Here is a 13,817-nt window from a genome sequence, read left to right on the forward strand (position 1 = left end):
GTTTGTGATCAATAGTTCCATATCCAGGTGGAGACTAGTGACTAGTGGTATCCTCCAGGAGTCCCTCTTGGGACTAGTGCTCTTCGACATCTTTATCAATTACCTAAATAGTGGAATTGAGAGCACCCTCAGCAAGTTTGCTGATGACACTAAGTAGAGTGGTGCAAGTGATACAATAAAAAGAAGGAATGTCATCCAGAGGGATCTGGAGAAGCTTGAAAAATGGGCCCAGATGAACTGAATGAGATTCAATAATGCCAAGAATAAGATGTTGCACTTGTGTCAGGGTGATCCCAAATACATGAACAGGCTAGGAGAACTCACTGAAAGCAGTCCTGCCAAGAAGGACTTGGGGTTTTGGTGTACAAATGGCTTGATGGAGACTCATCAAGCACTTGCAGCCCGGAAGGCCGAGAGTATCTTGGGCTACACCAAAAGAGGGATGGCCAGCAGGGAGAGGGAGGGGATTATCCATTTCTACTCTGCCCTTGTAAGGCCCCAATGGAGTACTGCATCCAGACCTGGAAATCTAGCACAGGAATGACGTAGGAATGGGTACACAGGAGAGCCACGAGTATAGTCAGAGGGCTGGAGCAGCTCTCCTGTGAAAAAAGACTGAGACAACTGGGCTTGTTTAGCTTTTAGAAGAGAGGGCTCTGGAGAGACTTCATTTCAACCTTCCAATACTTAAATTGAGTTTATAAACAGGAGGGAAATTACTCTTTACATGGGCACACGGTGATAGGAAAAAAGGGAAATGATTTTAAACTACAACAGAGAATATTTAGGTTAGATATTAGGAGAAAATTTTTTACTCAGAGAGTGGTGACGCACTGGAACATGTTGCCCAGAGATGTTCTGGAGGCCCCATCTCTGGAGGTGTTGGAGGCGTTCAAGGCCAGGTTGGATGGGGCCATGGGCAGCCTGATCTAGTCGGTAGCAACCCTGACCACAGTAGGAGGGTTGAAACTAGATGATCTTTAAGGTCTCTTCCAACTCAAATCTTTCCATGATTCTATGATCACTGAAATAAACGGGTCTCCAAGTAATGGGCCCTTAAGTAGGTAGAACATAGCAGTCTCAAAGGCTTCATGAGACACCTCCTCTAGCCATTGTAAGTCTCTGTGCAGAGGCATGGACAAAGGAAGGAGAATCCACAAGTACTAACAGAAGGCTGTGGAATCTTTTCCAAGTCCTCATGCAACTTCTGTCTTTGGGGAGAAGAAACGTCTCTATTCCTGGTATTGCAATGATGGGCAGCTTAATTTTTAAGTGAATGACTCACTACAATCATACAGAAGCATGATAATAAGGTCTCACTCCATTGTACTCTAATTTATCATATCCTTCACCTCATGTCTTTCTACTATTGCATGCACAGCTGGTCTGGAAAGCAAGCTATTAATCAATCTACGCTGGTCAGAGAAGGCTGGTAAAAATTCTTATCCAAATGGTTAAGGTTGTCATTCACATTTCTCATTTCAGAATGTGTTTTATCTGAAAACACTGGTTTTCTTTCTGCGTGCTTACAGGCTCTCAGTGCTCAGTGTCAGACTGCACATTCAGAGTCCATCTTATAGTTCTCTGCATACAGTTACTACCAAGAGTTTACGGCCTGAGAGTGATTGCATAGGTAGTGACAGTGGTAGAAAAATAATCATGAAAAGAAGGGGAAAGTATAAGCAGTTCAGCAAGAGATTTAAGAGGTTTAGGTTGAGATAAAAGGCAGGGCAAACGCATAAGGAACAGAGAGATTTGTGTGCCATTAACACAAAATTAGTGGGAGAAGTTCTGTGAAAAAATAAACTACAAAAGGAGAAATGAAACAAGGCTAAAGGTGATAGAATCTTATAAAAGTGAAGAGATGAGAAACACCATGTATCAAAAGAATTATTTGAAACGCTATCAGAAAGAAAGTTAGAGTCAAACAAAATATTGGACAATTCCTAAAGGATTGGGTTGAAGCTGTCAGTCATATCAGGTGCTGTTGAAGAGATGAAAAAGATAACAACAAAAGTAGTTCATCAGAAACTGTAGGGAGACAAATTTGGCTGGTTGAAAGCCAGAGTGGAAGCAGAAAATGTATATAGAGTAAGCAGCTCATATTATGAGCATGAAAGTGAGAGGATTCCACTTAGTGAGATAAGAGAAAGCTGCAATCAATGGGGACTCTCTAAAGATAATGTAGATATAAACATTCCTGCATATAGAACTTACAGCTCAAGTTCTAGAAACTTAAGGAAGCAGCAAGGAAATCAATTATTGAGGTGAAGCAGTAGTTTCTTGGGCAGGTGGATCAGAAGCATAGACAGACACCGGATGATATAAAAAAAATGAGGTCTCAGGATATGTGACTAGTAAGAAAAGGGAGAAAAATATAGTGAAGGGAACATGAGTGAAGAAGGTGCTCTTGAGCTCCAGCAGCCATGAGAAAGTGGTATATGGGAGAGATTAGTGTGATCAGTACGATACCTATATATATCCCATGATATAGGGACATGCTTCAAGAAGTAAATTACAACCTAATCTACAGTAATCTAAAAATATGTTAACTGATATGTGAAATGAACAGGAAATGGCTGCAAGTTGTTACCAGAAGAGATGTAGGTTAGACATAAGAAAGAACTTTTTCTCTCAGAGGTTGGTCAGGCACTGGAATGGCCTGCCTAGGGAGGTGGTGGAGTCGCTGTCCCTGGTAGTGTTCAAGAGGCATCTGGATGAGGAGCTGTGAAACGTGGTTTAGTGCTTGTGGTAGCAATGGTGATGGGAGGACAGTTGGACTAGATGATCTCTCAGGTTTCCAACCTTGTGATTCTACGATTCTATATGTTAAAATATAATAGAACGAGAAGGAAAATGATGGGAATATGAAAAAATAACCTGCCAATTATTTACGACTGGAATCCCAACAGTTCTACCACAAAAATCCAACAATTTTTAGCAGTCATTATTAACTGCAGTACGGCTTCTAGTTGGGAAGCCTATAACTCCAGAGACCAGCTGTGCCTCATGTAGTTCAGTCAGCTGCAAGTGAGAAAAGATGTTCTGATCTCTCTTGAGGCATTTCAGAAGCCAGCTCAGATCTTGGTGGATTTAATCATCATGTTGTATTTTGCTTGCTTATCTCCCTTTACTTCCAAGAGACGTCAGGTTGACAAGTTGCTTATGTACAGTTTGCGGGGAAAGAATTAAGAACGAGCTCAGCTCTCTAGAATACTAAAATCATAGGCTTGGCCTTTTGAAATTCTGAAAACACATGCTGTGCACTGCAATTAAAGCTGGACACTGGAACTTCAGTTGCTTTTTTCCTGTACAATTCCTTCTCATTTGAAGAGAACCATTACCAATTAAACTATCAGCTTGAGTAAAAGTGAAGGAGTTGAGCTTAAGTCTAACTCTGATTCATAATTTCATGAACTGATTTTCCTTTCTATTTATTGTTTCAAAATTAGGGAAAAAACAAAAAAACAGCCACCCTTAAACTGAATTAGTTATTTTCTGCCATTGGCATGGACAACACCATTTAGACTTAAGGGAAGAGTTTATTTAGATAACAATGTGAATTAGGGTTTTTCTAGCAGAGTGAAAATAGACACTGTTGAGCTGATTATCATTTCAGAGTGAGGTCCTCTAGCCAACAATGAAAGTTAAAATTATCACTATAACTAATAATGGACAATGGAAATTTTGCCTATGATTTCCAAAATGTGCAATTCAATTAGCAGTATTAACACTGAAGCATTGTCTCTGAATAATGTAAAATATGAATGACATAAGTGGAACAGATATTTTTAATTATGGAAGATGATGAATTTTGGTTTCCAGCTATTTAACTTATAACCAATCCATCCCAGGATTTCAGTGCTTTTATCTGCTTTGATATCTTTTAAATAAAATTAAATTTCAAATTATTATCTTTCTACACATTCATATTATTGAATTATCCTGAATGTTATGTACTATTTTTATTGTTGGTTAGAGATTTTAAATCAAATTTTCCATTCTGCTTGGCAGAGCCCCGGAAGAAAGATTCCCTATAGTCAGAAATTTTGTGTGCACAAAGATTATGAAGCAATATGGTTTGTTTGTTTGTTTGTTTTAGATAGAAATAAGAGATATAATAAAATATGATTCATATAATTTTCTATTGTAATGTTAAGATTATTATTAAAAAGCCAATAAAATATAGAAAGAGAGCATTTAGGACAAATACGATTACCGTGTTTTTAAATACTATATGTTATGTATGCATTTACATATCTAAATCTTATTTCTTAATGCCAACATTCATCACTGCAAAACCAAGAAGTGAGGTTTTCATTATCAACACTAAAATAAACCATCTGAATGTACAAGTATGATTACAATATATGTCAAGCATTTAGATTATTTCAAAATATGTTCTACTTTCTAAGAAGATAGAAACATCACTGTTACGGAATATGAAATATTCAAATGTATTGGTGGTCATTATTAACATAAAGTAAAATACAATGTTCTCAGTAAATCAACTACACAAAACGCAAAGGTAAGATTACTTAATTTTTCAAGTTTCATTTAAATATCTTGATTCTTCTTTAAAGAATACTGATGGAATTTGATATATACAATAACACTTAGCATATGTGCTATCAGTTATCTCTAATCCAGTTCACTATTAGTGCTTCTGGAGTTTTTAAATAAATTCAATACTTATACTGCTTATGTTATTTATGTTACAATACTTATATACTTATGTTATATAATCAGGGGAAATAGAAGATTATAAATGGCCAAGATTTATACTAATTATATTATATTAAGTGAATGCATACCCCCACAGACATTGCCGTCCACACTTTCACACAGCCGATCATCACATTCACAGTTTTTTCCATAGACTCTGTTGTCTCCTGGAGGGAAACAAGTGCATTGGCCACATTCACATTTTCCTGTAAGAAGAAAATATTTTTATAGGTAAAATTTCAGTAAAATAAATTAAATTATATAACAAACTTGTTCTACACTCTACCTCTCAAAGACATGTCACTCTGCATTAATTATTAAGTATGCATATAAATTCTATTAGAAAAACCCACAAAATTATCCTTTCTCCATGGCAACAGGAAGCAAAATATATTGTTTTTATGTCCTGTTGGAGACAGCAATAATAGACAATCATTGGCATTGTATCTGCATCATACATCAGTTTTGCATAACAGAACTATGGCACATGTTTAACTGCATAATTAACCTCTGTAATTGATCTAAAATATTTAGCACAAATCTCAGAAACTTGGAAAGAAATTAAATTAGAATTAAATCATTTATGCACTAGACTATCTAAGATGCTATCTTCTTCATTCATGTAGAATCATAACTCTTTAAATTCTCTCTTGGGCATTTGGAAAACAAACAAAATGAAATCTAGACCTCAGGACACAGAAATAGAAAGCATAATCTCTGTCATAGCCTTCCATCAACCTCATCATAGGAAAACTCTGCAGGGCTTAAGGAGTGAACAGACTCAGCAAAGCTCTAGTTCGGATAACAGTGATTTTCTAAGACTTTGACTGCATAGTTATATATATATATATTTTTTTTAAACATCATGATACTATAAGAAGGCACAAAATATGACACAAATCAGGGATAAATGGTCTTCAGAAAAGATAGCACATACAAAGAAAAGCACCACCAGACATATGCATAACATACAGAACAGCCTGTTTCTCTGGATCTAATTTAATCACAGCAGCAGTGTGAGCCTGAACACTACTGATTGCAGAACCCAAATTTACAGTAGGAGCAACTATCATTCTAAATCAAAAAGCCCTCAAGCATAGCTTTTCATGATGAATAAAAAAAAAATCAGCTTTTTTCTTTTCAGCACATGCTGAAATGTTTTCTGCAATGAGAAAAGGACTTAAGGAGAACCTCAGTGGGACTTTCCAAACTGTAAGTTTCATGAGAATAAGATCTTTTACGTCAACATTCAACCAGATCATTTTTAACTCTTAACTCAAATTTGTTACACTTGTTTTTCAACAAAATCAATCTAAATAAACTGAAGTCAGATGGACTTTGTCACTTCTGGACAACATTTCCCACTTATTCTATTGCTGCTTGGCTCTTCAGCCTTCCATGCACCAATGTTCATTGCACATTTGAATGGAAATTAAATGTTCAGGACTCAATCTAGAATCATGCTTATGATCATCTTAAAGTACTATAATTTTTTAAAAGATAAAAAAGAATTAGCAGCAAATAACTCATGATATCTTTATAATATATATTATTTTAAAACTACATTGTATGGGCAATTGTATGAGGATATTAGTTGCAGAAAGAATCATAAAAGAAATTTCATTCACCAAATCATGACAAGTTGTATTTGATAATCTTGACAACATCTAAGATATGATTGGATGCAGAATCGTTGATGTTATTTGCATGTCTGCTCTAATCCACAATAATTTAACAAGGAAAGCATTTGTAACTGGTATAAAACTAATCCTTAAAAAAAACAAAAACAAAAACAAAACCACTTTTAAAGACTTTTAATGTGTCCACCTTGTCACATTTTGGGGATTTCACAGTTTCTTTCTATCCATCCATCCAAGACATACCAGCTTCTTCACCACCACATCACCCAGTTTCCCAAAGCAGAGGCAATCACCCTTAGGCAGATAGGTACCTAACAGATGAACAGGACACACCTGTTGTGGAAAATCTATGAAAATATACAGAAGAACCATCTTTAACATTGGCATCCAGGCCAGCTAACAGTATAATAAGGAGGATGCTTGAAGGACAATAAAATCCACTTGAACAAATTGCTTTGAAAAGAGGAGTCAGCAGAGATGGAAAATTCTCCATAGGGATAAACAAAGGAAGGTTCTGTAATGAGGCTCTCGCACAATCTGTAATTAAGAAATGCCTCCTGGAATGTGTAAATTAATAAGCAAGAATGACTTGAGAGCCTGGTGTTAGGAATGGAAACAGTTCCTCACAGTCCCTGCTGCAATTGACATTTATTTATTTTAGTTCATGTGAAACAGTTCTATCAGGGAAAGACTGAGGAATATCCCATCTTCAAGCAGACAGGGTGTTTTTTGCATTTAAGAAATGCAAGCTCAGCTTGGCTTTGCAAAATCAAGCAGAAAGGGGGTTTTGATCTTCTTATTCTTGTCATCCTAGCTAATGAATGAAACACCAACATTCAAACAGCTCACGTTTCTTCTGGCTAGATCCCCGCTAAGCCCAGTGTCTGCTTTACATCATCTGATCTAAATGCAGATGTGTCTTGAAAACAAACTTTATTCAGTCAGTGCTCTGGAAAAAGATTTCTCTGAGCTGTTTCTTTTGAAATACTCAAAGATACATCCATAGCAGCTTAGTACACTGCTGAAAGTAGCAGTCAGATTATTACTTCATCATTCCTTTTCTTTCTCAATGGGGCAAAATCAGCACTGGAAACATGAGAAGGGGATTTAGTGGTGGCATTAAATAACTGCAACTTTGAAGTGACTTAAAAGGTATATTTTACCTTTAAAAGCACTGCAATTTTCATTAGGTTGTATCAGGTGGGCTCACTCTGTGGAGGTAATTTAACAAAGGATAAAAATCCATTTTGCTTCTGAACAACTAACTACATAGGATGGAGTAAATATAAATTCCAAAGACTTTATTTATCGCCATATAAGTAAATGCAATAGTTATTAGCATTCTGGAAAAATGCATTTCATTTTCTTCCCCAGGAAAAGCAGGATAAGGTATTTGATTCAGAGTAAGCCTGTCCAATCATACTGCTACTTCATCAAATGTGTTGCTATAGAATTAGCGGAAGCCACACCTTATTCTGTACCATTATTCTCTTAGTTACTATGATAAAACACTTACTATAGAAATTCAGTCATTCAAAAGTAATTTGAAGCTCACATTATACTTCAAGAGGGATAAGCACTTCACTAAACACACCCTTTCTTTGTCTGGAATAATGGGTTTCCCATAGCAACCTGATTATAGAGGGAAAGCTACTGCCAAACACATCCTAAATTCTCTTTAAATTCTGAAGCATGAAGAAACAATTAAACACATGAAGATTATAATATTTGGCATCTATTCAACTAGCAGAGCCAGAGCTATGCCTTAATAGTAAGAGACACAAGTGTACCTCCGACATCTAAGAGCGAGTGTTTTTCTCTCCTCAACAGAGGCAGTAAATGTCATCATCTGATGACTTCAGAAGAAGGAAGGTTTCTTAGGGATGTTATGCTAACTATTAGCATCAAAAAGCTATGCTTATTACAATGCAGGATTCTAAAAATGGAATAATTATAAAAGACATTTTTTTGTCTACAGTCTTCATATTTACTTGCACTCTTCTCCCATTGATGTCAATAAAAGTATTAATTTATTACTTACAGTTGTTATTGAAGACTGAAAAAAGACTGGCTCAGGGTTTTCTTTGTTTCTAAAGGGAATTTGCCACATCTAAAACACTTAAGTGTGTTAGGTAACTTACTCTGGAATTTAAAAAAAACTGGGCTGTGACTACTTAGCTTTTGATTTTACTCACCATTTCCTATCATTGTTTTTGTGTTTTGTTTTGTTGGTTTTTCTGCCCAGCATTTCTGAAAACATAGCTAAAGTAAATGGTGCCCAGACTTAAAGATTACATCTTCTGCCATGCAGATTGCTATGACCATTAGCTGTGTGCATTCAAACCAATTGGCAGTTTCCTATACGGACTGAACAACAATCTCTTTTATATAGGTAATTTACATTTTAAAACACTGTGCTATGAGTATATAATTTGTGTAATAAAACATCTTTACCCTGTTACTGATAGCAAAAGTATCAGGAAGACAGAGCGATAGTTTAGCTTTCAACATTAAAATATAATATATGAATATAATAAAATATATTTCACTGTCCTTTCCTGCCCATAACTATTAAATATAAACAATTTTTCTGTACGCAGTGCTGATCTTTAGTCTCACTGAAAATAAATTGTTTGGATTTTTTGTTCAGGTTGCTTTTTTTTTTGTTTTTATAAGTGTAAGGAATATGGTACGAAACCACAACACTATCTTTCAGCCCAAGCTGAGATTGCAGTAAAAGCCAATCAGGTTCATCAGTACATGGGAAGGATGCTGTTACACATCAGTGATAAACAGAAGGAAACGTGCTTTCAGGAAGAACTTTTCTGCCCTGTGGCTGTTCGAGGTTTATAGTCTGAAAACGTTTCCTATCAGAAATTGCAATTACTTTGCTATCAAGCAATCTCAGGCAATGAGAACATTCAGCAAAGCTTCTGTGTCTTTCTGCTGCCAGAACTCACTTCATGCTGGATGGGAGCAGATGATCTGAAATAATGTTCAGAAATGGCAAACCAGTGATGGTAGATGAGGAGATTTGCACAGATCAATCTGTGTTGAGGGACATACTGGGTAGAGGAAACCAGATTTGACTTAAGGAAGTAACACAAAAGATGTTGCAGCTTTAGTAAAGGAAAAGGAAGGGAGGCAAAAGAGACTGGTAAAGAGAACGAATGAGTAAAAATATGCAGCACGTGCCAAAAATGAGGTGGAAAATCTTTTAGTGACTACTCAGTCTGAAGCATTAAGAGCAAGTTTAATTTGGGTGAGTTTATACAATGTTGAGAAATGTATAAACTCCAGTTGAAAACAATGGACACATTGGCATCTCCAATTCCCCAGGTGTCTTGCAATGGCTTCTCACACCTTCAATGGCTTTTCATAAACAAAAATAACTGCATAAAAATATTGTTCTGCTTGGAAAAATAGCACTGCCTTATACTTGAAGGTATCCACAGCTTTTAAAATGTTGATAATTCCTGGACCTAAACAATTATTTCTTAGGTACTATATAAAGGACATTTAGAAACATCTCTAATATGTGGAAAAGTATCCTTACAGCCTCTTCAAACATTGAGTTCTCACAAAGTATAAAAACTTGGGGATTATCTCTGGCAAGGATTTTGGACGGGCAAGAGCAATGCTCTACAGGTTACATTTGAGCAACATCACGTGCAATTCTGTGGTAATATTCCGGGGTAAAAAAAAAAAAAAAAAGTTTTCCTCTCTAAAAAAGATAAATCTTAGTACAATTCTGTTTGTCTCAAATGCTCCAACATACCTGACAAATTGTGACAAAGCAGCTAGGTGGGCTACCATAATTTTGATGCAAAAAGGATTCAACACCTACACGAACAAACAATTTTCCTGCTAAACTTGAAAACTCCTTTCTGCACTGAAGGCCTACTTCTCTCCTCCCCTCCCAGAAATGAAGAACATCAGAGTTCTAAATGCAGCTTGTCCTCTGTCATGAGTGTTCAGCTGTAGCTGCAGAATGAGGAAGGTGCACTGTGCTGCTCACCACAGCATGTATACAACAAGTATACACATAACAAGTGCCAGTGTTGGTACATCCCAGGCAGGAGTGGAGCTGTGCAGGAGATGCTTCAGCAGTGCGTTGCCCTGGCACCCCATTTCTGTGCAAAACAGAGCCCAGGAGATAGCATCTTGTACAACAGCCTCCTGGCATTTGACATATTGGGCTGCAATACTGATGCTTTGATACTGCAACAGAAGCTTTCTTTATTGCATACAGGATTGCTCCATTAGGGTGGTGAACACCTGGAGGACTTTATTTGTGGAGTTTTTCTGATGAGAATTGTTTGTTCCTCACAAGATTCAAACAACAAGTACTTTCTTTCTGCAGTAAATCACTGAATCATTTGAGTCATTAAAATGCACATTTGACTTCTTATAGACAAAAAAAACTGTGCTGCAACTTCTGTGAGAACTATTTGTTCAGATTTGGGTAGGGAACTAACTCTGTTTCTAAATAAATAGACTGAAAAACAAACACGTCTCATGTCTACTCATAAAAAGAGGTTATTTGCAGCATGACTGACCCAAGACCTCAGCTAAAGTTATAAAAGCTCCAGAGATGAGCTCAGCTGAATCATGCAGACATATAATAAAATGAAAATTGCTTTAATAAATCCAAAGTCAAGTTTCCAGACTTCGTATTTGTGAAGTACTTTTCACTTTATGAATTCGGAACACTGAAGTGAACTACTAGTAGCACAATCTGAGATTTTCCGTTGCCTAAATAGCCAGATTTCAACTGCTAAAACTTCATCAGGTATTAATTACATTCAGCACTATTCAAGGGTTTGGAGCAAAATAAGTAAATTAACTACATCACATTGCTGCAACACACTTTTAGAGGTCTTGTATCTACAACTGTTGCGTTCTTGTTCCAGACTGCATTATCTCCCCTTACATGCAGTCTCCAAGGCCAGCATTCTTTCACTAAATGCTGGCCCTTATTTTTATCTGAAGGGATGAAACATGCTTCGAAAACTTACTCCAAAACTGAGCTTAGTGACACTGGGCTATTTACTTCTACGTGAAACATCAAAGTACACTACATAAGTGCTGGGAACAGTGCATTTGCTATGCAAGAAGTACTATACAGAGTTTCACGGTGACTCTGGGGTCTTCTCTGTATACAGGTTTTCTTACCTTTTCCATTAGAAAAGATTATTTAAAGTTCTTTGTCTGCAACTCACCTACAATCATTTTCCTTCAGTGACTACTGGGATCAGGATTTGCAAAAATTCATAAACTGTCACACTCATTCCACTGTTACATGCATGTTTTAAGAGACTGTTCACTGGTACAAAGTACCAGCCTGTACCTCATATCATAAAATATGTGGTGTGTTGAGTTTATTCTTTCTTTGTAAGACAGAAAATGTTTTATCTTTTAATCTTTTTTAAAATTGAGTTACTTTATTATGTGAAAGTGTACTAAAAAAGGTCTCACATTTTAGTTTTTCGTATGGAGAAAGGAAACACACAGGAAGAAATATCTCTAAGACAAATACTCTGAGGAAATAAAAGAACAGAAGCATTTTATCCCAAACAACAAAAGCTTCATGGCGGTGTAAGCAACTGAATATCCAGGACTGCAAAAGGAAGCATTACACAATAGCAATTGTAAATGGCTGAGGCTTGCCCCCTTCTTTAGTACAAGCAGTATGTATAACTAGAAACCTAATTGCACAGTTGGCATATGGCATCTGAAGTAAATGCTCTTCCTTTGTAACAGCTTTATAGTGAATACTTCTTTAGACAAATCCACTCAGCAGCAGCACTTTACAGATTTAGCATCAGATAGTCTTTTACAGCTCTAGCTGATCAACCCTGCTGATTTGTTTCTTCTTTTTCAAGTTGATTTGCTTTTTATTTTATCCTTCTTCCTCTCTCTTTAAACATTAGGGTAAGAAGCACTGCTGTGCTGCTAGGTTCCTTTTCAGAATGTTAACTTGTTGACATCTGTTATCATCATCAAGAAGCATGTCTCATCCATCTGCCTCTTTTCCTTAGGAGTGCTTTGAGGACACCCTTCCTGAAGGCTGCTATCGTGTTCCTGTACTGCCAACAGGGAGTTTCTAGTGGAGCTCGAGGAGAGGAGTTGTCCACAACACTCCTGCCCACTTTGCATGAGCAGGATTTTAGAACAAATGCCTTGCTTCCCCCAGTGACATCTTACTTTGCTCTCCTGCCCTTGACAATTCACTCCCCATATTAAGGGGACGAGTAGGATTATGAAGGCAATTACTTCTATGTTTGAAAAAGATGCGATAGTCAATGTCACCACACAGTGGAGAGATGCATGAAGAAGACAAGATAGAAGGTGGCAAAGCACTTTCTAAAGAAATGTGTTGTTAAGGCAGTGGAGATGGAAGAGGAGGAGGAATTAGCTGGGGGGAAACAGTACTGCAAATGTCAGTCCAAAGATGTAATATTCAACAAATTATAACCTGATTTTTCCTATCCTTCCTTCCCCTCGTTCTTCTCTCTCCAATAAATTAGTTCCTTTCTTCCATCAACCTCTTTCTTTTCTGCTTTTCAGTCAATTTTCTTCTCTTTTCACATAGTCCAGTGGACCATCCCTTCCTTAAAAATGCTTCACCAATGGGTACTATGCATTTTCTCCTTCTACAAATCACTTCAGCTTTTATATCGTGCTCTGTAGCTTGTACTACTGATCTCTGCTTTTTCATCTGTTCACTCTTTCTCTGCAAAATGCTTTCAATAACTAAAACTATCAAAAAAACTACTGTAAAATGATGCCAATAAATCAAGTTAAGGACATAGTATTCCACTAAAACTAACATCTCTACAGAAAAAGAAAAGTAAAATATTGCATTTGATTTAAAAGACCTGGCTTGAAAATGCTTTTCCTTTACCTTGGCAACAATCAGGAAAAATAAGTCCCATTATCCTTTCAGCCCACCCAGTTGTCTGATAATTCACATAACTTGCTATAAAATGTTTTTTAGCAAACTCCAAACTTAATGAAGATCCACAACCTAGTAGTAAAAGATATATGAAACATAAGAACATTGTTCAAGAAGCTGTGATAGCTTTTGAGCCATCTGTAGCTTTAGACATTTGACTACCTTATCATCCAGAAGACTGACTGCTTACCTCCTTTTTACATGATCTGCCGTGTAATGAGTCATAGCACTAATTCCACAGAGATATTTAATTTGCAGATTAATTTACTAGAAAATGTCAACTGCTTTGTGGAAGTTTAATCACCAAAATGTTAACCTTGTTCACTTCCTGCTGATGCCTGTTGTTTATTAGACAGTAAATTTCAAGATATTTTAGGGTTGTAATACAAGCCTATCTATTATAGTGTTTAAACTCCTAGATACGCTGTTCTTTGAAGCTTTAGCCAAGATTGAAGAGCTGTATAATCGCAAAACAACAATATGAAGAGATTCAA

At 36.6% G+C, this 13,817-nt stretch overlaps 1 protein-coding gene across 1 annotated transcript in view; it reads right to left on the minus strand.

Moving 5' to 3' along the window:
• The window catches only part of ITGBL1 (integrin subunit beta like 1), a 134,570-nt gene that overhangs the window by 19,438 nt on the left and 101,315 nt on the right, over positions 1–13,817 (minus strand). Inside the window, exon 8 of the mRNA XM_085215545.1 lies at positions 4,815–4,931. Within this exon, the coding sequence (XP_085071671.1) occupies positions 4,815–4,931 (117 nt within the window). The remainder of the gene's footprint in view (positions 1–4,814; positions 4,932–13,817) is intronic.

This window comes from Meleagris gallopavo, chromosome 1, assembly GCF_905368555.1.
Source record: "Meleagris gallopavo chromosome 1, MGAL_WU_HG_1.1, whole genome shotgun sequence".
Lineage (NCBI taxonomy): Eukaryota > Metazoa > Chordata > Aves > Galliformes > Phasianidae > Meleagris > Meleagris gallopavo.